The sequence below is a fragment of the Phyllostomus discolor genome, chromosome 7 (genome assembly GCF_004126475.2).
Source record: "Phyllostomus discolor isolate MPI-MPIP mPhyDis1 chromosome 7, mPhyDis1.pri.v3, whole genome shotgun sequence".
Taxonomy (NCBI): domain Eukaryota; kingdom Metazoa; phylum Chordata; class Mammalia; order Chiroptera; family Phyllostomidae; genus Phyllostomus; species Phyllostomus discolor.
Window position 1 is genome coordinate 15524194 of NC_040909.2, and position 23090 is coordinate 15547283.

Genomic DNA, 23090 nt, shown 5'->3' on the forward strand with positions numbered 1-23090 from the left:
ACTCAATCAGATGGGTAGGAGGGGTGGAGATGGGGAGCCAGGGTGGTGGAGAGGACATGGGGTGGCAGTGGCCAGTGGAATGGGCGGTCCCACATTCCCATGTGGCAGATAAAAACTGGGAGGGACACCTGGGGAGTGAGCCCTCTCAGCGCCGGGCCCAGAGCATGCAGCCCACGGTTCTAGCACCAGGAAAATAAAGCCTCATAGCTCCTGCTACAAAAACCAGTGGGGGTTGGGGTGGTGGAAGACACTGCCTGTCTCTCAGGAGAGTCTGTTTAAAGGACCTGCAAGGCCCTAAAATGCATGCAAAGCCACCCACACTCTGGGGCTCGGCACCAGGGGAGCAGTTAAGGAGGGTGCTACTCACAAATGGGAAGTGGGGGAAGTGACTCGAAATGGGGCGAGAGCCAGGCTAGCAGCATTGTTCCCTCTCTGACCCCTCCCTCACATGCAGCGCCACAAAGTGGCCAAACAGGTGGCCCCACCCTGTCGAATGCCTGAGGCTCCGCCCCTTACAATGTAACAGGTGTGCCAAGACAGAGTCAAAGCAGCTGTATGTAATACACAGAAACAAGCACCAGGGAGGCTGATAAATTGAGGAGATAAAGAAGTATGACCCAAATGAAAGAAGAGATCAAAACTCCAAAAAAAAAAAAAAAAAAAAAAGAACTAAGCAAAACAGAGACCTATCAGATGCAGAGCTCAAAACAGTAGTGGTAAGGATGCTCAGAGGTCTCACTGACTATTGCAAACGCATAAGGGAAGAAATGAAGGCTACACGGAGTGAAATAAAGAACAATATACAGGGAACCAACAGCGAAGGGAAGGAAGCTGGGGTTAAATCAGTGATTGGGAACATAAAGAGGAAGTAAAAGTTAACCAGTACAGAATGAAGAAACAAGAATTTTTAAAAAAATGAGAAGAGAATAAGAGGGCTCTGACATATCTCCAAATGTGCCAACATCTGAATCACAGGGGTGCCAAAAGGGGAAGAGGAAGAACAAGAAATTGAAAACTTACTTGAAAAAAATAATGAAAGAAAACTTCCTGCCCTGGCTGGCGTAGCTCAGTGGATTGAGCGCGGGCTGCGAACCAAAGTGTCACAGGTTCGATTTGCAGTCAGGGTACATGCCTGGGTTGCAGGCCACGGCCCCCAGCAACCCCACATTGATGTTTCTCTCTCTCTTTCTGTCTCCCTCCCTTCCCTCTCTAAAAATAAATAAATAAAATCTTTAAAAAAAAAAGAAAAAGAAACCTTCCCTAATTTGGTGAAGGAAATAGACATACACATCCAGGAAGCACAGAGAGTCCCAAAGGAGTTGAACCCAAAGAGGGCAGCACCACAACACATCGTAATTAAAATACCAAAGGTTAAAGATAAAGAGAGAATCTTAAAAGCAGCAAGACAAAAGAAGAGTTACTTTCAAAGGAATTCCCATAAGACTATCAGCTGATTTCTCAAAAGAAACCTTACAGGCAAGAAGGGACTGGCAAGAAGTACTTAAAGTGATGAAAAGCAAGGACCTACAACCAGGATTACTCTATCCAGCAAAGCTATCATTTGGAATGGAAGGGCAGATAAAGTGCTTCCCAGGCAAGGTAAAGCTGCAGCAGTTCATCATCACCAAGCCATTATTATATGAAATATTAAAGGGGCTTATTTAAGAAAAAGATCAAAATTATGAGCAGTAAAATGACAAACTCACAATTATCAACAACTGAATCTAAAAAAACCACAGAACCCAAAATAGTGTCCCAGGTTCGATTCCCAGCCAGGGTACATGCCTGGGTTGCAGGCCATAACCCCCAGCAACCTCACATTGATGTTTCTCTCTCTCTCTATCTCCCTCCCTTCCCTCTCTAAAAATAAGTAAATAAAATCTTTAAAAAAACCCAAAACAAAGACAAATAAGTGAACAACTAGAACAGGAACAGAATCACAGAAATGGAGATCATTTGGGGGGTTACCAGCTGGGCGGCAGAAGGGGAGAATAGGGGGAAAGGTGCAGGGATTAAGAAGTGTGATTGGCAGGTCCAGAATAGATGGGGGAGGTAAAGAATAGTATAGCAAGCAGAGAAGCCAAAGAACTTGCATGCATGACCCATGGATGTGAACTAAAGGTGGGGATTGCAAGAGGGAAGGGGTGTACTTGGCGGAGAGGAGTGAAGGGGGATAAAAATTGGGACAACTATAATAGCATAATCAATAAGTATACTTTAAAAAAAAGAAATCTACTTTAATGAAAAGTGTGATGTCTTGCCCAGAGTGTTCCAAGTGCTGGTTTTGAAAGGCACCTGTCTGGCCTTCTGCACAAACACCGTCAAAACCTACCAAGAAGAGATGAGGGGGGAAATGGTCATCCCCCTCCCAGCCCAGCTCCTCCACCTCTCATGTGTTCTCCTTTCCCCTTCTGGGACGAAGCCACAGCCTCACTGTCAAGTGCAGGATACACATCTAGTGAGGTGCACTTGGCGTTGGCTGTGACACCGTACTCCCTGCGCGTGCAATTTCAGGAGGGTTATCTTGGGAAATCGATCAGTTCTCAGGTGTTGCATCTCCAGGAGAGCCCGGAGGGTTTTCTTTTTCCTCCAAGTTTTTATTTTGCACATTCTCTAATTTACAGTAAGTTACGAGAATAGTGCGATGAATTTCCGTACATGCATCACCTTTATTGGCTGGTTAACATTTTGCCTCTTTGTTTTTCTTCTCCCTTCTTTCCTCTCTCCTTCTCCACTGCCTCTTCCATTTCTCTCTCCTGCCTCCACCCTCTGCAACCCCACATACACATGCACACATATGTGTGTGTTTATTTTTTGGTGAAGCACTTGGAGTCTTGCAGTATCTCTGAACGGCAGGACATTCCTCTTACATAATGCATTTATTACGCTTGGGAAACTTCACATTGATGTAATACTATTTCATGTAGGGTCCATTGTGAAAGTTTCCCCAGGTGTCCCCATAATGCTCTTTATGAGTTTATTAAGAGCCAAGAGAGCTCCGTGGATGCTATGACGGAGATAAGTGTGGGTGCAGTGAGGACAGGGAGGAGCAGGCTGCTGGTTTAGCCTGGGGAGCAGGAGTTGCTGGGAAAAGCTTCACAGAGGTTTCCTGGGAGCTGAAGAGCTGCATATCATTGGGACAGGGCAGGGGAGAGGGCGGCAAGGGGGAGCAGGAGTGACTGTGTGTGTCGGGGGAGGGGGGCTGTGAGGGCAGGCTGGAGCCAGACTGAGGGGTACTGGGAGACGAGAGGGAGCTGGGGCCAGGTTCGCCTTCCTCTCCTGTCGAGATCTGAGCCAGAAGAATCTGGCTGTGGTGTGGAGAAGGCGGTGCAGGTGGGCGGGACCGAACGCCGGAAGGCCCGTGCGGGAGTTTCAGCTGCACTCTTCCAGAGGGCTCGCTGCGCATGTCCTCCCTTTTTCTGTTTTAATTGTACTCACAGTTTTCAATGAGAGTTTACCTTCTGTGTTATTTTGCACTAGTTTCAGTCATGCAGCATTGTGGTTAGATAATCCCTGTATTTCCAGCACCGCCCCTGGCACCACGCACAGTTACTACACTGTGATTGACTGGACTCCCTGTGCTGTGCTTACGTCCCGAGGCTGTTCTGTGACTGCCAGTCTGCACCTCTCACCCCCTTCACCTTTTCCACTCAGTCCCCGCTTCTGGCAAACATCAGGGGATGAGTCTGTTTCTATTTTGTTCACTTATTCTGTTCTTTAGATTCCACATACTGTGGAATTGATATCACAGGCATTTGTCTTTCTCTGACTGGCTGATTTCACTCAGCACAATACCCTCTCGGCCCACACATGCTGTTGCAAGGGTTAAGGTTTCATTCTTTTTCATGGCCGAGTAATGTTTCACTGTGTGTGTGTACCAGGGCTGCTTTATCCACTCATTTGTCGATGGGCACTCAGACTGTTTCCATTTCTGGGCTGTTGTAGGTAATGCTGCGGTGGGCTAGGGGTGCATGCATACTTTTGGATTAGTGTTTTGGGTTTCTTCGGGTCTATACCCAGAAGTGGAATTGCTCGGTCATAAGGCAGTTTCACTTTCGATGGTTTGAGGAGCGCCCGTTTTCCCTCCTGTTTTCCACCGTGGCCTTGCACGTCCTTTCTGAACTGCCGCAGGTCTCCCTGCGTCTGTAAAGTTCATGATGGTTTTCGCACTGCTGGGTTTCCCTGTCGTTCTGGGAGGAGTAGAGTGAACTGGGAGGAGGAGCTCCTGTCCCAGCCTTCCCAGTTCCTGTGTCCAGTGAGCTCTGCCTCCCTAGTCCTCTGAGGGAAAGACAGTGTTCTCGTTCACCAGCAGCAGATAATCCTGGTGTGTCATGGAGAGAAGTGGGGGTGGCAGAGGGTAGCTCCGAGGTTCCCTGCTGCTCTGTGCTCCCCGTTCTCTGTCCCCTCACCTGTGAGACCAGCTGTTGATTCCATCATTTTTTCTTTCATTTCTTTTTTAAGAACAAGGGGAAGGGACTGAGAAAGAAAGGGAGAAAAACATCCATGTGCGGTTGCCTCTCATGTGCCCCATCCTGGGGACCTGGCCTGCAACCCAGGCATGTGCCCTGACTGGGACTTGAACCTGTTACCCTTGGTTTGCAGGCCAGTGGTCAACCCACTGAGCCACACCAGCCAGGGCAAATTCCATCATCATCTTGAAGGTTTCTTTTGGTTCTGCTGATCAGTGATTTGGGATTCTCAGTGGAGTTCTTTTTCCTGTTTATTTTGTTTTAATCCTTCAGCTTCTGAGTTCAGAGATGACGAATAAGGGAAAATGCTTTAAATTCTTGCCTTTTCAGAAGTATGCAGTGAGTACGTATTGTAGCTAATTCTGTCCCTGTAATTTCACCCTCGGCTACAGACACAAGGGTCCTTGTTGCCCAGAGGTGGAATTGTTTCCAGAGCAGCCCCGTTGCTGCTAGGGGTTGGAGGGAGGATGGGTGTCAAGGTCGTGGAATCATCTTCCCTGGGCATTCAGTGTGGCGGGGCTGACGGCCCTCGCTGTCATTCTGCCTGCTCCCTCCTGGCTTCACCTCCTGATCTGGGGTCCCCAGGGGCCCCGGAAGAGAGAAAGCAGGAAGGGGCATGGTTTGGGGGTAGTCTGGCAATGTAGACACTGTGGCTTCTTTTTCTTTCTCATCGATTCGGCCTCCTTGAGGGGGTTGCCCAGGCTACTTAAGTCCACAGTCCCTAAGCTGCACAGCCTGGATGGGGCAGTTCTTGGAGGGGGAGCACTCAAGTGGCTCTTGGGGCAGGAGAAGGAGAGAGGGTGAGTGTTTGGGGTTATTTCGCTTCTCTTCTTTACTCTGCTATCAGCCCTGTGCGTGGTGGGGAGCCACGGGGAGAGGAGCGGACCCCTGAGGCTTGCGATGGCTGCTAAAGGATACCCTGCCCCACAAAGGGCACAGGAAGTAGTTGCGGTGGCATCTGAAGGCCATTCTGAGCCAGAGTGTGCTTTCCCCGGCCAGCTTGGATCCTTGAGCGGCCAGTGTCTCCATTTGATTAAGTTGTAGCAGAAAGAGAGTGAGGCCATCTCCTTTAGTTTGCGTAGCTGTATTTTAAATAATGTTTCTTCTTCCAGTCCATTATAAAAGCAAAGCAGAAAGGCGCCCAGAAAAAATAAAGTGTATCAAGACCAGATATGTTAACATTCAAGGTCTTTTTATGATATTTGGATTGTGTTACATGTCTAATTTTACATCTGGCTGCTTTTTTACTTAATGCAGATACATTTTCCTCTGACACAATGTTTAGATGAAAGGCGGAAGAACATTAGAAAAGATACCACCCTCATCTGTCCAGTGGGCTGGCCTTTCTTCTCCTTTCGTCTGAAACCTCTGTGCTTGGCTGGTCTCATGCCTGTCTGTCCCTTTCTCTGAGGACCTGTCTTCCAGCGACATGCTCAGCACGGAGGGGCCTTAGCCAGCTGAAGTGGAGGCAGGGTGACAGATCTGTGAGCTGAGATGTTCACGCCCAGGGATGTGCCCCCTTGCAATGTCCTCCTGCGAGTTAGTGACGAGTTAGTGACTATGTAAAGGAAGGACAGGCTTGGCCGTGTCAGGAGGGAGCACAATCCAGCTGCATGGCCTTGGCCAACTTACTTGACCTTGAACCAGTGTGGGTCCTCTTTCCTCACTTGGAAGGGGTCAAGAAGGAGCCAGCAGGTCAAGGCCAGGCTTCCAGCTTCAAAATCTTGTGATTCCCTGTGAGGAGGAGCGGCAGCATGAGATGCTTCAGGTCAAAAAAAGCTGTGCCGTGCGGCTACAGGGGCATGTGAGCACCCAGGAACTTGGAGTCATTGTAAGGTTACTGTTGAGCCGTGAGAAACAGGCCCGCTCTCCTTTGCGTATCAGCAGTAGTAGTGAGTTACCTGCTCTCCAGCCCAGTTTCACAAGGTCCTTCATTTGCTTGAAGTACCTAAATCACGGGGTCACAGGCATTTAGGTTGTATGGCACCTGAGTGACCACTTGGGATCAACAAAGAGTTTCTGTGTCCCCTCCCTGACAGAGCCACCCTGATTTCTCCTTATCTTCAGTCATGAGGCCGATAGCAAACCTAGGTTAAATGCCAGCCTACTTCTCTGTAACTTCTGGTGGCTGCTTCTGGCCCAAATGGCCCCTTTTCTTCGTGGCAGCTCTGACGACATCTGCCTGAGAGCTGGCCTTGCCTCCTGGAGACCTGGGCCGGGGGCCCTTGCTGCATGCCTGCCCTGCCCTGATCTTGCTGGGCTTCACATGCTCCTCTTGTGACAGAGATTATCACATGGTTGCTGGTGGGTCCCGGTCTACCTGGACCCCCTTTGATGCGGCGCCAGCAAACCCCAATGCCCGTGTTTGTGGGAACACACCGAGCACCCCTCTTGGTTGTGCCTGACGTCGGGAAGGACATGAGAAAGCCCTTCCGAGCTGTTTTCTTTGCCCTCCAAATTATGAGGAGCAAAAGAGGGCTGTGGGGTAAGAGGCGGACGGCAGTGGGGAGAGACAGAGGCCGTTGCTTTAGCCCAGGTGAGCTGAAAAGAAAAGCATGCAGAACAGTCTTGTCCCCGAAGCTAGGCTGGTCTTGATGCCACCGCTGCAGCCTCTTCCAGCTTCGTCTGTGTCGGTTCCCCTGGCCCATCATCTGGGTGCGGACGGAAAGCAGCTGTGCCCTGGCTTCAGCCAGGTGCGCCTGCCCGATGTGGCTGCAGCCTTCATGGCGTCCCGGGGACTCCCGTCTGACTGTGCCTCCTTCCCAATGCAGGTGGTGCTTCCCACGTTTATCCTGGAGAAGCGATCCTTGCTGGAGATGTACGCGGACTTCATGGCGCACCCAGACCTGCTGCTGGCCATCACCGCGGGAGCCACGCCGGAGGAGAGGGTCATTTGCTTTGTGGAGTACTATCTCACCGCCTTCCACGAGGGCCGCAAGGGGGCCTTGGCCAAGAAGCCCTACAACCCCATCATCGGCGAGACGTTTCACTGCTCCTGGGAAGTCCCCAAGGACAAGGTCAAGCCAAAGAGGACTGCTTCCCACTCTCCTCCCAGCCACCAACACCTGACAGCCGGTGACTCGTCTGAAAGCTACAAGCTGAGGTTTGTGGCTGAGCAGGTGTCCCATCACCCACCCATCTCCTGCTTCTACTGCGAGTGCAAGGAGAAGAGACTGTGCGTCAACACTCACGTATGGACCAAAAGCAAGTTCATGGGCATGTCCGTGGGGGTCTCTATGATAGGAGAAGGTAAGCCATATCATGTGTTCGCTGGAGTCTGACTCTCACACAGTGGTGTTCACGTACCTGATAGATGACTGATGATTTTCTGTGTGGAGTTCCTCGTTTTTATTTTGCTTGGGAATTGAGGGGTGAGTGAGTGGGCCACGATTCACACCCTGAACTCAGTTGAGCCGCATGAGATTTCATCATGCTACTCAGCAGGGGGACCTGATTTAAAAATGGGTGAATTGCTTACTTCTGGAATGTTCCATTTAGTATTTTTGGACCACTGCTGACCACCGGTAACTGACTGAAACGGTGGAAAGTGAAACCACGAATACGCGGTGACTCCTGTAGGTCCAAGGGGGATTGGGAGGACAGGAATCGGAGGCTCCTCCTCGCAGCCGCGGCAGGGAGCTGCTCTAGCGCAGGCACGATGGGGTTGAGGCCGCAGGGCGGGTCCCAGCGAGCAGGTCTCAGCCCCGGTGCTGGACCCCTGCTGCTGCTGCTGCGTGCTGGTGCCCTGAGCAGGGAGCCGGGTTCCAGCACCTCAGGCAGCTGCTGCCGCTGAAGGCAGGGAGCACCAGGCAGGAAGAGGATCTCTCAAGGCCCCTGAGGGGGAGGTGTGTGTTCGCCCTGAGTCCTACACTTTCGTGTGTGATAAGGAGCTAGAGCGGCATTAATCCTGATAATGTGACGTATCTGGGGCTCTGTGCTTCCACAAGCTGGCAGCGGCTCACCCCATGCCTCAGGGTTTGCGCCGGTGGAGTCTTTGTTTCCAAACAGATCTTGGGGTTTGGGAGACTCACTTCATTCTGTTTAGTTTGGTTCCTTAGCCTCAGTTTCCCACGGAATGCAGTTCTCGGAGAAGAAGTGCGCTCGTGTGCAGAGAAAGGAACGTGCTGAGGGCGGCCGCCCCCCCCCCCCCCGCCCCCTTCAGTTTGCACCGAAGCCCGTGTGAGTGGGAGATTGCAGGCTTGTTCTAAGGAGACACGGCCCCCGCCTCCCAGGACGGATCGAGGGATTCGTTCACTGACTTTTCATGTCGTCTGGAAATTCATCCAGCTGTTGAGCTTTATTAGCATACTAGAGTAAACTTTCATATGAACCTACAAGACACTTGATGTGACTTGAAGACAGCGGGATGGTGCGTTAAACTCGGGTGGTGGGGCAGGGGCCCTGGGCAGGGAAGGATGCCCGGAGGAACCTTGCCCAGATGGTCTCTGAATTAGAGATACTGCTCCCCGTGTATGTGCTTCCTTCTCTACGACAGGGAGGCTCAGATAGACCCGTGGGTCATCCGTTCACGTGTGAGAGCAACAGCACCGTCCCTGGGTGGGATGTGCAGGAGTGGGCAGGGCGGACCAGTTCCCGCCCTGGGGGAGCGGATGTTCTAATGCGCGAGTCGGAAACCAGATGAGTGCGAGAAATCTGAGGTGTGACAGGTGACGATGATGACTGGTGCTAACGAGACAGCCGGAGAGGAGGAGAGGGGGGTGCTGGCAGGGGGACCTCAGAGTGGGGTACCTCACCAGAGGCTTGGGGGAGGGGAGAGAGTGAGCCACGTGGATGTTCCAAGCAAACAGCCAGGCGGGTTGAATGCCCAGAGGCAGGAACGTGGATCTGGAGAGTTCTAGGGACACCAGGAGGCCAGTGTGGCTAGAGCAGAGTAGGGGCGGGGGTGGAGGTGGGGAGAGCAGAGGAGGCCAGGGAGCAGGGGCCAGGTCGTGGGGGCTGGCTTGGAGAGCCTGCAAGAACTCGGGCTTTTGCCTTGAGTGAGGTGCGAGTCGGGGAGGGTGGTGCGATGCTAGCCGCCTCCCCTGGCTACTGTGTGAAGAATGGACTGAAGGTGGGAGTTCGCAGGCCCCGTGGCAAAACCGGGAGTAAGTAGACAAGTTGTTTTTGTCTTCCTCCCTCCTACACGCACGCACACTTGAACTCTGAGACTAGCCAGAATAAGGGCTCGGTGAATACAGTACATTCTGATAAAACTAAATGAATGTTCTGGTACACCGAAAGCAGTCGCGTTCCTGCCCGGGAATTCCCCCGCACACGGCAGCACCGCCTGCTGCCGGTCGTCAAGGCGTGGGAAAACCGCAGACCCCTAAATCACAGCGCAGGCTGGGCGCCTCCCGTCCCTGGGCCCCAGGAGGGATCTACGTGTTTTTGATACAGGGGAAGCTTGGCAGCTCTGTTTCTAGTGACTCGGGGGAAGTCTTCAGTCAGAGGAACTCGGCCTCTCCCGAGCCCCAGGGCTGCTCCCTGCTCTCACCCAAGAGTAGAAGGGCACCCACCGCCCTCCGGCCCCAGGCCCCAGGGGCCGTGGGCTGTGCTGAGGGGCGGGTGTGTAACCTCGTTGCCTGTGTGAGTGCTTCCGTGCCTGTTCTCGCTCCCAGCACGTTGGCTCCTCTCGCCCCTCTTTTCTCCATTCTCTGCACCCCGGTCCATCCTGTCAGCCCTTCCACTTAGACACATCTTCCACAGGGCTCCCTCCTTAGCCCCCCAGAAGCCACGGCCTCTGCCCATCTACTCGGGAACTTCCCTTGTTGAGAGTGGTGGGTGCTTTGAGCCCTGGTTTTCCCACCCTGTCCCCGTGGTGAGCTGCGGTCCTCACTGTCTCTCTTTGTTGGCAGTTGTTGCATGTCTCTGTAGGGTAGGCCCCTGCTGTCCCAGGGCCTTGGCTGCCATGTTCTGGACAAACAACGGGTGGCGGGGGGGGGGGGGGGGGCTGGGCCTTTCATTCACCGGGCACAGCCCCAGGCGCACTCTGGGATGTGACTGCGCACCAGGCACTTGTTGCTGTGGGTGGGAAACCCTGGACCACCCTCTCTGAGCCCTCAGCTGTAGTCATCCCTGAAGTGGAGAATTTGCAGCTGCTGCTTTTCCACCTGCAGGAAAAACTCCTATGATCTTATTTTGCCACACTACAAAATACTTGTGAGAATCCCCAGACTTCAGAGTTTGCTGGTTCCTGTGCTCAGAGCTCCTTCGCAGGGCTGGGCGTGGGGAAGCGGGGTGCTTCTCTGGCCCTCATTTGTTCCTCGCATGGATCCAGCACATTCCATGGCTATTTTGACTGAGTTTAAAGTAACATTTTCCCAACCCTCTCATTTTAAAATTCAGATCTTAAATGGGTCCCCTTGAAATTGTGTACTAAATACGTGGGCTTATCTTTTAAATTATTGCCTTAGGCTGTGGCATATTTAGCTTACTACAAAATGCCATTATAAAGTGCTTCATTATGCCTTGAATTTACTTAGGTTGCAGCTCAGACCTAACTACATGTCTCCCCCGCCCGCCCCCCCCCACCCCCCCATCGCTTCTCAGCTCCGACACTGCAAACCCCTAATTGAGATGCTGTTCCGGGCCCCCATCCACCGTGTCCACAGGGAAGCAAAGACGCCTCTCCTCGTCTCCCCCACGCTGCCGGGGAGCGGAGGCCTGTTCTCATGCTCTCGCACCTCGCCTCCCCCAGGACACACACACACACACACACACACACACTCACACAGCTGCAGAACCGCTGCCCAGTAAAATGGCACAGCCTCTTAATTGAGTCTGTAGGGAAAGGCAATTAGTTCCAGCATGAGAAGTGACGCGGCGCCCGGCGCTGATGGATGGGAGCACCGCCGGCGCCTGCAGCCGGGTTCCCCGGAGCCCCTCCCTGTCTGACTCGGGGCTTTGCAGGGCGCGCGTTCTGTCGGGGGCGTGTGGTTTCTCCGGTTGAGGTCGGCTGGGCCACTAACTGAAATTTATCAGTTTGAAAGTCTTAACGCTCGGCCTCGTGTTCATTGATAAATCAGTTTGTGGGATTTAACACCACGATCTCCCAGCCTGAGGACGAACGTCGAACGTCGGCAGGGAAGGAGGGATTATTTGGCATTTTTTCAGCTTCTCTTAGCTGTTGGGCCAACGAAAAAGGAGCCTTCGTTTGTGACTCCCATCTGTGCGTCTAGTTTTAATGTAGTCTTTTATTCCTATTAGGGGCAGGTATTCTTTTTTAATGAAACCCTAGAAAGTAGTGGTGTGAAGGCTCAATTACAGGTTCTTTAATAAGTCGGCACCCAGTTACATGGTAAAGGTCTTCAGCAAAGAGCCAGAGGATTAGGGTCTGGCTTGCGCCTGGACACCAGCTCAGCTTTGGGGCCCACTGGCCTCCGGGGACGTGCGGGAAGGTTCGTGTCAGTTTGGAAGAGATTTTTCTAAAGACGGTGAGTGGCAGGATGTGGCCCCCGCCGATCTCTAGGTCCCTTATGTGCACAACCTACCGCAGATTTTGAGACTTCCTCCGTATTCCCAAACGGAAATACCACTGTTAAGAATTGCCCCGTCAAGCCCTGGCTGGTGCGACTCAGTGGACACAGCGGGCACCTCCCCCTCCCCCTTCGTCCCAGCCAAGGCCCTGTGTTTGCTTGGCGATGGGTTCACGCCCACCTTTCTGTCCAGCTCCCTGAGGGCAGACAGTGGCTCTGTCTTGTTTGCTGCTGTTTCTCATGGTCGCGCACAGTGCCTGGCACACAGTAGGGCACACAATAAATTAGTTCATGGCGAACGGGCAGGCAGCCGGCCTTTGCGGAGGTGGGAGGCCAGTGTCCTTTGCAGGAGGCTGCTTGGTTTCTCTCGCATCTCGGGATCCCTGCTCCCTGGCCGCCCTCTTCTTGCACCTGCATGCCTGACTGCCCCCTCCTCTCTCCCTGGAGGTGTGCTGAGGCTCCTGGAACACGGGGAGGAGTACGTGTTCACCCTGCCCAGTGCCTACGCGCGCTCCATCCTCACCGTGCCCTGGGTGGAGCTTGGAGGGAAAGTCAGCATCAGCTGCGCCAAGACGGGGTACTCCGCAACCGTGATATTCCACACGAAGCCTTTCTACGGAGGGAAGGTGCACAGGTAGGAGGCAGCCGGGGGCCTTTGCCTTGTCTTACCATGATGCCCTGAGTTCTCGTCTCCACCAAAAATGCGGCTCCAGCCATGGGATGGATGGAAAAACAAGAGAAAGTTCTGAACAGACATTTTTGAAAACGGGCTTCTTCTCCCTTGTCACATGGCAGTTTTTTTTTTTTTAAGCCCTCCCCATGTCAAGCTACAGTGAGAGCCTTTGCTGATCTGGTAGCAGAGTGCCAGAGAAAAAAGACGCTTCCGTTTGTTACAGAAAACTCTCCCTTCTGAGGCCGCAGCCTGTTTCTCTGATGGGACACGATGCGATCTGAGAGCTGCCTGTTCGTGTTAGGTTGGCTCCATTAACTCTCCTGAATCCCGTGTCCTCTGTGAGATCAGGGGCTTCCCCCGCCCCTTCCTCTAGGAGCTGGGGAAGCACAAACCTAAGAAATTGAAGGCGAGGTCTGCTGTTGGCAGAAGTGCCACGTTGGTTTTATTGCTCCAGTTACAAAACTCTCCTTCCGAGCACATTACTGTAGAAACAAGCTCCCCCCACCCTTTCTCGTGGAAAGTGTTCTGTATGGTGTTCATGGGAGGCTGCTGGAGTGTCTGTTGCCTGGGAAAGTGGCCGCCCTCAGTGGCCGAGGGGGATGCAGACACACTTGCTCACAGGCTGACCACGTGCTGCACTTCTGCCCAGCTCCGCCCCTCGTACCAAGCTGGTAGCTTGAAATCAGCCTGTGGTGGGGCCCCACGGAAATATGCAAATGCTACAAATTGGGTGTTTTCCCTCCTGGAGAGCCAGTTGTTAAGCCTTTCCCTGCACACTAAGGCCCTTCCCCTGGGTGCAGCCCGAAGCCTCCTGATGCTGCCTGGAGCCGCTGTGCACCACTTAGGGACCTAGGCTGTGTCGAGGCTCGGGCAGAAAGCTCCAGGCCTGTGTTTGAAAACTAAATTCAGCCTGGGCTGGGCCACGGGGAAGGGATGAGCTTGCCTCATAGACTTGGCTGCTTGGAGCCGGATTCCCTGGTTCTGAGTCGTTCAAGCTTCAGAATCGGCAGGCTTCAAGGTAGAGAGGGAGCCAGGATCTGCTGCCACCCAGAGCTGGAGACCTAGAGCTCCCTCAGGCCGGGCAGGGGAAGCGGGAGCCCACAGATCACTCTGCAAAGGTGCTCCTACAGCCAGCGTGCAGGTGGGCCCCCTGAGCTGCGGCCGGCCGTGAATGGGCAGGTACAGGTGCAAGGCCAAGCGAGAGGTCAGGGGTTTTGCTCAGCCTTCGCTAGATTGGCCTGTTAACTACTCTATAGATTTGATTCACCTCCCACCAGTCTTTCTATCAATATCTTCTTTTTTTGTTGTTGTTCAAGGATATTAGATCACATTGTATAAGCTGGTCTTTGAGCAAAACACGAAAAAACAATTCCTCTCCATGCTGCCCCATAAAAAAAAAAAAAACATCTCTAACTGTGAGTCTGCCTTTTGAAGCAGTCTCTGTGTTTTGATCACATCGCAAACCGTGTTCGTTTGGTTCACTCGCTCAGGGTCACAGCCGAGGTGAAGCACAACCCAACCAACACCATTGTCTGCAAGGCCCACGGCGAGTGGAACGGCACCTTAGAGTTCACCTACAGCAACGGAGAGACCAAGGTCATCGACACGACCGCGCTGCCCGTGTGCCGGAAGAAGATCAGGCCCCTGGAGAAGCAGGGGCCCATGGAGTCCAGGTGGGGGTCAGGCTGTTTCTGTCCGGCTCAGCTGTCCTCTGCTCTCCACCCAGGGGGCAGGGAGCAAGCCTCAGGAGGGTCCGCTGCTCATGGAGGTGGGCCCGGGATCATGCTCTGGCGTGTGGAGGAGTTGGAATTCTCCACCGTGTCCCGTAGCAGTGGATCCTTTGTAGCTGCCAGTGTGGGTTCTGTGCTTCGTGGGGGCACGTGAGGGTCTGCAGCAGGGTCTCAGTGCCCGTCCTCCGGGCGCGGATGGAGCTTGTCGGCTGGTCCGTTGCTTCATTACAAAGTTAAATACAGAGAGTTGCCAGTAATCAAAGAACTAGTGAAGCAATGGGATACCTTTTTTCTTTTTCTTACCCAATTAGCAACATCATTAAAAAAGAAACTTCAGCGCTGGCAAGGGTGTGATCACATTGACACGGTGTACCCTGAGCTGAGAGTAGGAATGTGTGAGGTTTAGCTGTAAACTCATTAATTCAGTTTAATCTTGGGTTCCACTTCTGGGAATCTATTCTAGGGGGAAATTGTTAAATTCAGAAAAAATTTTAATATAAAATTGATTAAAGAATTAAAAGAAAAAGCAACCATCTGCCTGTTCAGCAGGAGGAAAACAGTTTAACATAAAATATCTGATGAGGTAGCTTGTCCGCTCTACGGTACGAATATAATGCAGCCACTTCCAGTGATGTTTATGCAGGCACACAGCCGTACTCTTTGTGGAATATGCCATTTTGATTTTTTTTAATCCTCACCCGAGGTTATGTTCATTGATTTTAGAGAGAAAGGAAGAGGGGACAGAGAAACATCGATTGGTTGCCTCCACATACAGGCCCCGAGGATCGAACCCACAGCCATGGCATATGCCCTGACTGGGAATCGAACCTGCAACCTTTTGGTGTATGGGACTACACTCCAACCAACTGAACCACCCAAAGCTGCTCTTTTGATTTTTTAATCCAGGAGATCAGCAAACTATGACCCTGGGACCAAATCTAGCCTATGGCTGATATTTGTAAAATGTTACGGGAACATAGGTATGATTATTGTTTGTTTACCTTCGCTTTCTTGCTACAGTGGCAATGAAGTAGTTGTGCCAAGCCTAACGTGTTTGCTGCCTGGCCCATTACAGAAGATATTTGTCCACTCCTGTCCTTATGTAAAAGCAGTGTACGCTCTTTAGACATGTGACACAGAATGACAAATTACAGATGGTTCTGGGCAAGGGTTTGCCTTTACCAGAAGAGTTTGTCACCAGTGGGAATACAACCGTGGGTATATGCAGTACGTGGTAACTGAGTTGAATGAGACCAGGGCCTCACTACCCCTGGAGCCTCTGCCTCCTTGTGGGATCAGCACACTCATTCTTCTGTTTATTCGAGGACAGTGGGTGTGACCTTCTGTGTCCAGATGGAGGGCATGATCTCTCACCATTGGCTTTCTCAGCTCAGCTTATTGGACTATTGTAGCGGGACAAGGGGCAGGCTGTGACAGGGCAGAAAGCCGTCCCCTTGCCCACGCTGCCTCCAGCGAAGCCTTCCCAGGGTCGGGAACCCTGTGTTTCTGGTTTGGCGGCTGAGAACAAAACTGACCACCTGTGTTGCTCTTCCAGGGATATGGAGTCAGGCAGCTGCTCCTCATTAAGACTCTGCGGCTTCACGTAGCCAGGGGAACTCAGAATTCAGCCTGGGGCAGGCCGAGGGTCTGGTACCGGAGTCAGACACAGGGTGCCCCCGCTTTTTGGTTTACCTCTGCAGACCTTACTGAAATATGGTGCTAAGCTGCAGGGAAACTGAGCCCTGCCCACCTTGTTTTCCCAGGGCAAACAGCCCTGCAAGGTGGCTCGGCTGGTCCAGGAGCTCCCTGGCTGCGCAGAACACCCGAGCCCACTCACCCAGAGGGACCACCTGCATGGCCAGGTGGGCCAGCGGTTAGACTGGGTGTCCTAGCCCTCACCATGGTGGTGCTAGCCCTCGCGGGGCCCCCGGTCCCCACTTGCACCCTTGGAGGGGAGGGAACCACTGTCCCATCAGAGGAAGAGGGAAGATTTTTAGATAGACTGACTGACAGTCTGCCCACACCTGTGCATTTGCTCACGATGCCGAGTTTGCAGAGTCCTGCCTTGGCCAGAGCCCTGGGGGCCCTGCTGGGTGAAGGCAGAGCCAGCGGCGCCAGCCACGCCCTGCCCCAGCCACTCACCGCTCGCCGGCCCTTTGCCACGCTGACCTCCCCTTGTCAGGGATGGCACCCCTGGACTTCCTTCCTGCTTTCGTCACTGCCCTGCTCCCCCCCTTCCCTCCTGATATCTTCACCTTTCTGTTTTTTCTTTCGTCTTGAAAAGTCTTTCCCAGATGAGTCCCTAACCCCTCCCCACGGGTCCCTACCCTCAGAGGGTGATCTTGGTTGGGTCCCTGTGTGTCTGGCCAGAGCTCTCTGTCTGGGGCCAGTTCTTGCTTTATACACTTGGGGCCACTATCTTGCGGTTTTGAGGCTTTGCCCTGCTCTTGAGTGCACCCCCACCCTGGGTGTCCGTGTGCCCAGCCCCTCCCTCCGAGTGAGAAGTGTATCGTGGTTGCAGGTGATTGGGACTGTGACATGCCCCAGTCCCCGGTCCCTCGGTTTCCTTCCCTCACCTCCCTGAAGGGCTTTGGCCAGGCGTTTCCCCTCCGAAGTCAGCTCACAGGGCACAGCAGGCACAGCAGGGGCTGCGAGGCTCCTCGGACCTGGCTTTGTACCCCACTTCGGAAGTTTCTCCTGCTGTCAAACCGCAGCCGGAGCATCACCATCCCTGGTCTCCGTGCTGCGGGACTCTGGGTGGGCGGTGGGCAAGCTGAGCTGGCGGCAGGAGCTCGCCCCTTCCCAGCTCCTCGATTCTGATCCCCCTCAGCGGGGTCTGGTTGTCTCGTCCTCGCGTTGCCGGCAGCCTCCCGCCCTTCCTCAGCCCAATCCTGCCCACACTCAAGGCTTCCTGCTAAGGTGGCCCCAACGTGCACGGGGTCACGGGTGCCCTGTGGTGGGCATGCTTCCCGGCCCAGGATCTAATTAATTGTATGAAAGAGTTCCTTCAGTGTGAAATCTTGACTTGTCCCGATGTGTCTAAGTGAGGAAGAGCGTGGGTCCCGCTCTACTTTATTCCTTTGCCCACCTTCTAGAACAGTGTATGAGTCAGGGACGGCCCTGGGAAAGTCCTGAGGCGGGAAACTGCACGTAAGATAGGAGCCAATCTAGGCGCCTTCTACAGTGAGCGAGTGTGGCAGAGGGGGAACTTCCCGTGCAGATGTGGGGGCGAGGATGGAGCCTGTAGCATAAACACCCCCCCCCCCCGCCCCCCACACTCATATCTGGGTCTGCATCTCCTAATACTGGGCGCCCCTGTGGGAAACCACGTGTTCCTATTCATCAGCTTGCTGACCTCGGACAAGTCACCTTATATGGACCTGTTTTCCTCTCCTTTAAAATAGGGATGATAATATAGCATCTATTACTGGGTTGTTGTGATTAAAGAGTTTACATGTAAAATGCTTAGAAACATGGCTAACACTGTGTAAGTGTCCATTGCTTATAGTAGGATTACTGTTACCACCAGATTCAATCTCTACTCAGTCCAAGTCCTGAGAGAGCCATGGTGCTCAGGACAAGAAAGTTTACAGCACAGGCTTGGGACCAGGTAGTCCTGGGTTCAAATCCCGGTTGGGTCTAGGCATCTCTGAGGCACCTGGAATGAGCTGCCTCTCCAGATCTGCCCAGATGTCCCCTTCCCTGCTCTGGCCCCTCCTTGCCGAGGGTGGCCGTCCCTGAGCCTGGTGGCCCTGGCTAACCATGTCCTCTCCTCCGTGCATCCCCAGGAACCTCTGGCGGGAGGTGACTCGGTACCTGCGACTGGGGGACATTGATGCTGCCACCGAGCAGAAGCGGCGCCTGGAGGAGAAGCAGCGGGTGGAGGAACGGAAGCGGGAGAGCCTCCGCACCCCGTGGCAGCCCAAGTATTTTATCCAGGAGGTAACTCCGCCGCCTGTTTGGGGCATTTGTCCAGCGTGAGGGGCAGATGGTTATGTCTGGCTAACGCAATGGTTTGGACGGATGATGACAGGGTACCGGACGGAGGTCCTGGGAAGGTCTGGGGTGGCTTGGCTCTGGCTCCGGCTTCGGCTTGGGGCCAGGCCATCCTGTGGGCAAACTGAGCACCTGCCACTGGCCCTCCGACAGCCCCCGTCAGAAAAGCACATCAGCCTGCCCGGGAGGGCAAGGAATGGGGTTGCAGATCTGGATGCTGTCCTGGTCATTAAAAAAAAAAAATTTCACAACCCCTGCCACTTTGTCATCAGCTCCGAGTCAGCAAACCACTTCGGAGCCCATCTCCACACTGGGGTGTGCCAGAACCTCCGTGGCTGGAACTGCCCTTCAGAGCTCTGCCTCCTGCGGGATGGGCAGTCCTGTGCCTGAATGCTGCTGCTGTCACCCAGGAAAGTGACACTGGAAGGCAGCAATAAAATCCACGACTGCCCATCCAGTGGGCAGTGGGCAAGGCGCTACGTGCTCAGTTGAGGCCCTTGTGCTCTTGAAGTGGTTTGTGGAGCAACCGGGAAGCGTTCTGAGGCCAGAATTAGAAATGATGCGAGTGAGCGTAGTAGCCGGGTTGAAGGCGGGCCCTCAGGAGCCTGGCAGTGTCAGTGAGAAACAGGCCTGCGAGGCCTGGGCGGGTGAGTCTGTGTCTAAGGGGGCTGGGCGCCACCTTGCCTGCAGATGACCACAAGCTAATTGTTCCCTGTTCACAAGCCAGAAATCTGAATCTGTACGAGAAATCTGATGCTAATGTGGTGTGAAGGGATTTTAAAAAGTTCAAATGGGCTTTCTTGGCCCAGGTGCTACTCATGCCTGACTTCTGCTACAAGGAAGGGTAATTCTGTGGGGCTGGAAGGCTGTGGGTGAGTGAGTAACCTTGGGGTGCACTTCTGGTCAGGAGCGGGAAGCAGCTCCTGTTCCCCCAGAGGCAGGCTTTGCGGCTCCAGCCTGGAGACCCCAGGGTTGGATTCTGGTCCAAAGCCTGGTTAGGGAGACTCTGCCTTTATGAGACCCAGTGGGCACCCTGTCTGGAAGCCTGGCCCAGGTGAGGTGACTCTATTATTAGGGTTCCCCAGAGAAACAACAGAATCAGAACCAACAGGAGACAGAAATAAAGGTAGGTTTATTATGAGGAATTGGCTAACGAGAATATGGAGGCTGAAAATCCCCAGCACCTGCCATTTGCAGTGCAAGCTGGGGACCCCTAGGAGGCGGACAGTGTAAATCCCTGTCCCAATTCAAGGAGTAAGGCAGAAAAAAAAAAAGTGAATTCCTCCTCCTTCCATCTTCCTTTTCAGGCCTTCAACAGACTGGATAATGTTAACCTACACTGGGGAGGGCAGTCCCCTTTGCTGAGCCTACCAATCCAATGCTAATTTCATCCACAAACACCCTCACAGTCACACCCCGAAATATGTGTAATCCGAGCACCTGTGCCTGCCAAGTGGACAGATAAAATTATCCGAGTCCTTCAAGGATCTCTCTGTGACGCAGATCTGGTCTCTAAGACAGGAAGATGCACATTAAAGACAAAATGACAACAAAAGCACACATACTGCTGTTCACGCTGGGTTTAATAAAAGCCAGTGTGTTCCTGACAGAAGGCTTGAGAATACGTAGAGAGCAAGAATCACCCCAACACCGGAACTGTCACCCTTCAGCATATGCCCTTCTCGTGTGGCACCAGACTGTGCGCACCCTCTCGGTCTGGTGTGTGATTTACCTGTGACTGCAGCCTGCCGGTGACAGCTCGTCGGGCATTCCCCTGCAGGCTGGTGGGTGGCCAGCACCTCATGTGCAGGCACTTTGCTTTTTCTTTCCTGCCTGTCCATCCAACGCCCTCTTCCCCCTGCCCCAACGTCCTGCTGTTTAAAAGGGTTTTTTGTGTTTTTTTTTTTTTGCCATCTTCATTGGTGTAATCCAATAAAGCCTCCTCCTTTTGTTATTTTGATCATTTTTGTGGGGTTTCCTCCTAAAATGCCAGCATGCGAAGATCATGTGGGCTTCTGAAAGCAGCGGGGCTGCAGAGGGGCAGTGAGACCACGCGCCTGGCACAGCCGAGGTGTCAGGAACAGGTCGGACACACATACTGGTGGTGGTTCTGAACAGACACTAACAGAGCACTGCTTCGCAGGGTGTTCCGTCTCCAATCCAGCAGCGCCTGGGACTCTTCTTGTGTCCCCGCTTTGCCGGCTGAGAGGTCTCCATGTAATGTCTCCTTTCTCTTACAGGGTGACGGCTGGGTCTACTTCAATCCCCTCTGGAAGGCACACTGATGGCGTGGAGGGGCAGAGCCTTCAGAAAGAGGCCTCTTTTTGTAGGAATTAAAGTGGTACAGTATCAAGGTTCTGTTGGTACTCGCTGAGACCTCTTGATATCATTCAAGAAACGGTACCTGAGAAGTTATATACTGTGAAAAATGAACCCCAGACTCTACTATAGGACTGGATTTATTCAAGAGCCATTTGGGGCGTGTGTGTGTGTGTACAAGTGGTGTGTGTGGACTCCTGGCACACTACACGCTCACACACATGCATTATATACACATCTGCTGGGTATTACACATGTAAATACTTCACTTACTAAGATTTAAGTGGGTAATTACGGCACCTTTTTATCAACAAGGTTTGACGTTTTCTATTTCTTGCTTTGCCAAAAATGTTTTGCACTCACAAAGGTGGTCGACTCCTGTCAGAACAAAATTGAATTGGCATCACCCAGCTGACATCCATCCGTCTGGTGGAAAGTGGCTCATTCCTGGTAGGTGGCTGTCATTTCAAAATTATTGATTCCCACCTCCCTCCCCACTTCAGCATTTCATTTGTCCATTCTCCAGAAAGATAAACAGCTCATTCTGCTGAGTGAGGAATCGGCAGGAAGCTATGAAAGGTTTGGCCAGAGCCTTGCAAGATGGAGCAGCTCTGGGAGAACTTAGAGGCAGGCCCATCTTGGAATTTCCCTCCCATACTTTCTCCTGCTCAAAGCGCCACTCATACATATTTTTCTGAAGCTGCTTTTACAGTAGAAAATAAGTCATATGGAAACTTCACACTACTTTTATGATGAAAAAAGGGCTTTAGAAGTTAAACGCATGCATATAGCACCATGCACAACCACAGCCTCAATCTTGTATTTAGTTTGGGGAAAGAGAAAAGAACTTTCTGTGCATTTTGTTTTAAGTGCACCTCTACTGTTTGACCCCAACTCTTCAAGAAAACCACTGTGATTAAAATAAAGCCTGCCTAAGCGTGCCATGGTTTCATTTGAATTTCAGTCTTCAGCCTTTACAAATGAGGTCAGGACTTGACTAGAATATAAAGCAAGGAGGAAAAAATGACACATTTGATTTTGGCTCAATGCTTCATTTATTTTTTACTGTGCCACCCTGAGAATATTTATAAAATCCAGTAGCATGATGCTTCTCTGTAGTAATACTAATTTTGTGCCTTTCGTCTGCTTTCTTAAGACCAATTGTTCACACTTTGTAGATGTTAGACAAATATATTTCAATTAAATACCATACCTATCTGTGTCTGTGTTATCTTTAGGGATTAAAAAATTCTGTTGGAATTGGTGGCTCTAAATGAGCTCAGAATTTACTGGTTATTGTTAATTTGATGTGAACACCAATCATATTTACATCAAAAGTGTTTCAAATACAATGAAAACTCTACCAGATAAACATTTGTGGATATTTTATGACAAGTCCATAAGGATATTTAACTCGTATCTAGTGAATGTTCTATTTTTGTGAGACATTAATACTGGGCAAAGTAAGTGATACAGGCGTGGTTAGGTGCAGAGTCTTAAAACACCTGGGAGAATAAAGTGTTTGGAAGTATTTTGCTTCTGAGAGAAAAAGCAGAAGAGATGCTATTTTGAGGGGGGGAAAATCCTGAATGAGAAGACTGAAAAGTAATCCCTGGCGTTTTTAGATTTTCCGGCCTTCAAAAGATAAACCATCTGGTAAGTAAAACATGGAGAAGAAGGCTTGCTTTTCTCTTTTTGGGGGGTGGTGGTGGTAAGTGGGTGGGCTGACTGCTTTTTAGAAAGTTGTGAATATTCACAAAAAACATATTACAGTTCCAAGAATCATTATAAGCACCCATATACCTACTTTTTAAGTAAAGAAACCTGTTGGTCACTGGCTTAAAAGCTGTGTTTGCAGCCCTACAAAATTTACCCCCTCCTCAACCCCAGGGGCGCCACCACCACCGTCCTGACTCCTGGAGCAAGTTGCCCTCTTGCGTTTTGTTTTTCTGTCCCCACGTATGTCATGTGTTTTTCTCAAGGGCGTGCTAGGTTTTGCTTGTTTTGGGACTTCATAAAAAATGGAGTCATCATTAATTTACTTGTTTGAGCTAATACTGTGTTTACAGATCAATCTATGTTGTCATGTGCTCTTTGTTGATTTTCATATTCTTTTTACCCATTAGACAGTAACTCCCATTCCACCCCAGTATCTGAAACTGTTAGCAGTCACCATTCTGTTTTGTTTTTATAAACTTGACTAAATATATCCCATACGAATATAAGGGTACTATACCTATTTTGTGCCTGCCTAATTTCACTTAGCATGTGTTCCAGGTTCATCGGAATTTCCTTTTTAAGGCTGAATAATACACTCCATGGTATGTGAATATATATGTATCGCTCACATTGTTTACTTACCCATCACAAACATCTGGGTTTGAACGCGCGCGTATTGTGAGTGCTGCTGCTGTGACCACGGGAGCGC

At 51.8% G+C, this 23090-nt stretch overlaps 1 protein-coding gene across 2 annotated transcripts in view; it reads left to right on the forward strand.

Annotated features, from left to right (window-relative positions):
• The window catches only part of OSBPL10 (oxysterol binding protein like 10), a 245735-nt gene extending 223497 nt beyond the window's left edge, over positions 1–22238 (forward strand). For both annotated transcript variants that reach the window (XM_028518710.2, XM_028518711.2), the window contains 5 exons: positions 7241–7718; positions 12392–12578; positions 14108–14290; positions 18136–18289; positions 20584–22238. In XM_028518710.2, the coding sequence (XP_028374511.1) occupies positions 7241–7718; positions 12392–12578; positions 14108–14290; positions 18136–18289; positions 20584–20628 (1047 nt within the window). In that variant the 3' untranslated portion in view covers positions 20629–22238. The remainder of the gene's footprint in view (positions 1–7240; positions 7719–12391; positions 12579–14107; positions 14291–18135; positions 18290–20583) is intronic.
• Positions 22239–23090: the final 852 nt, after the last annotated feature.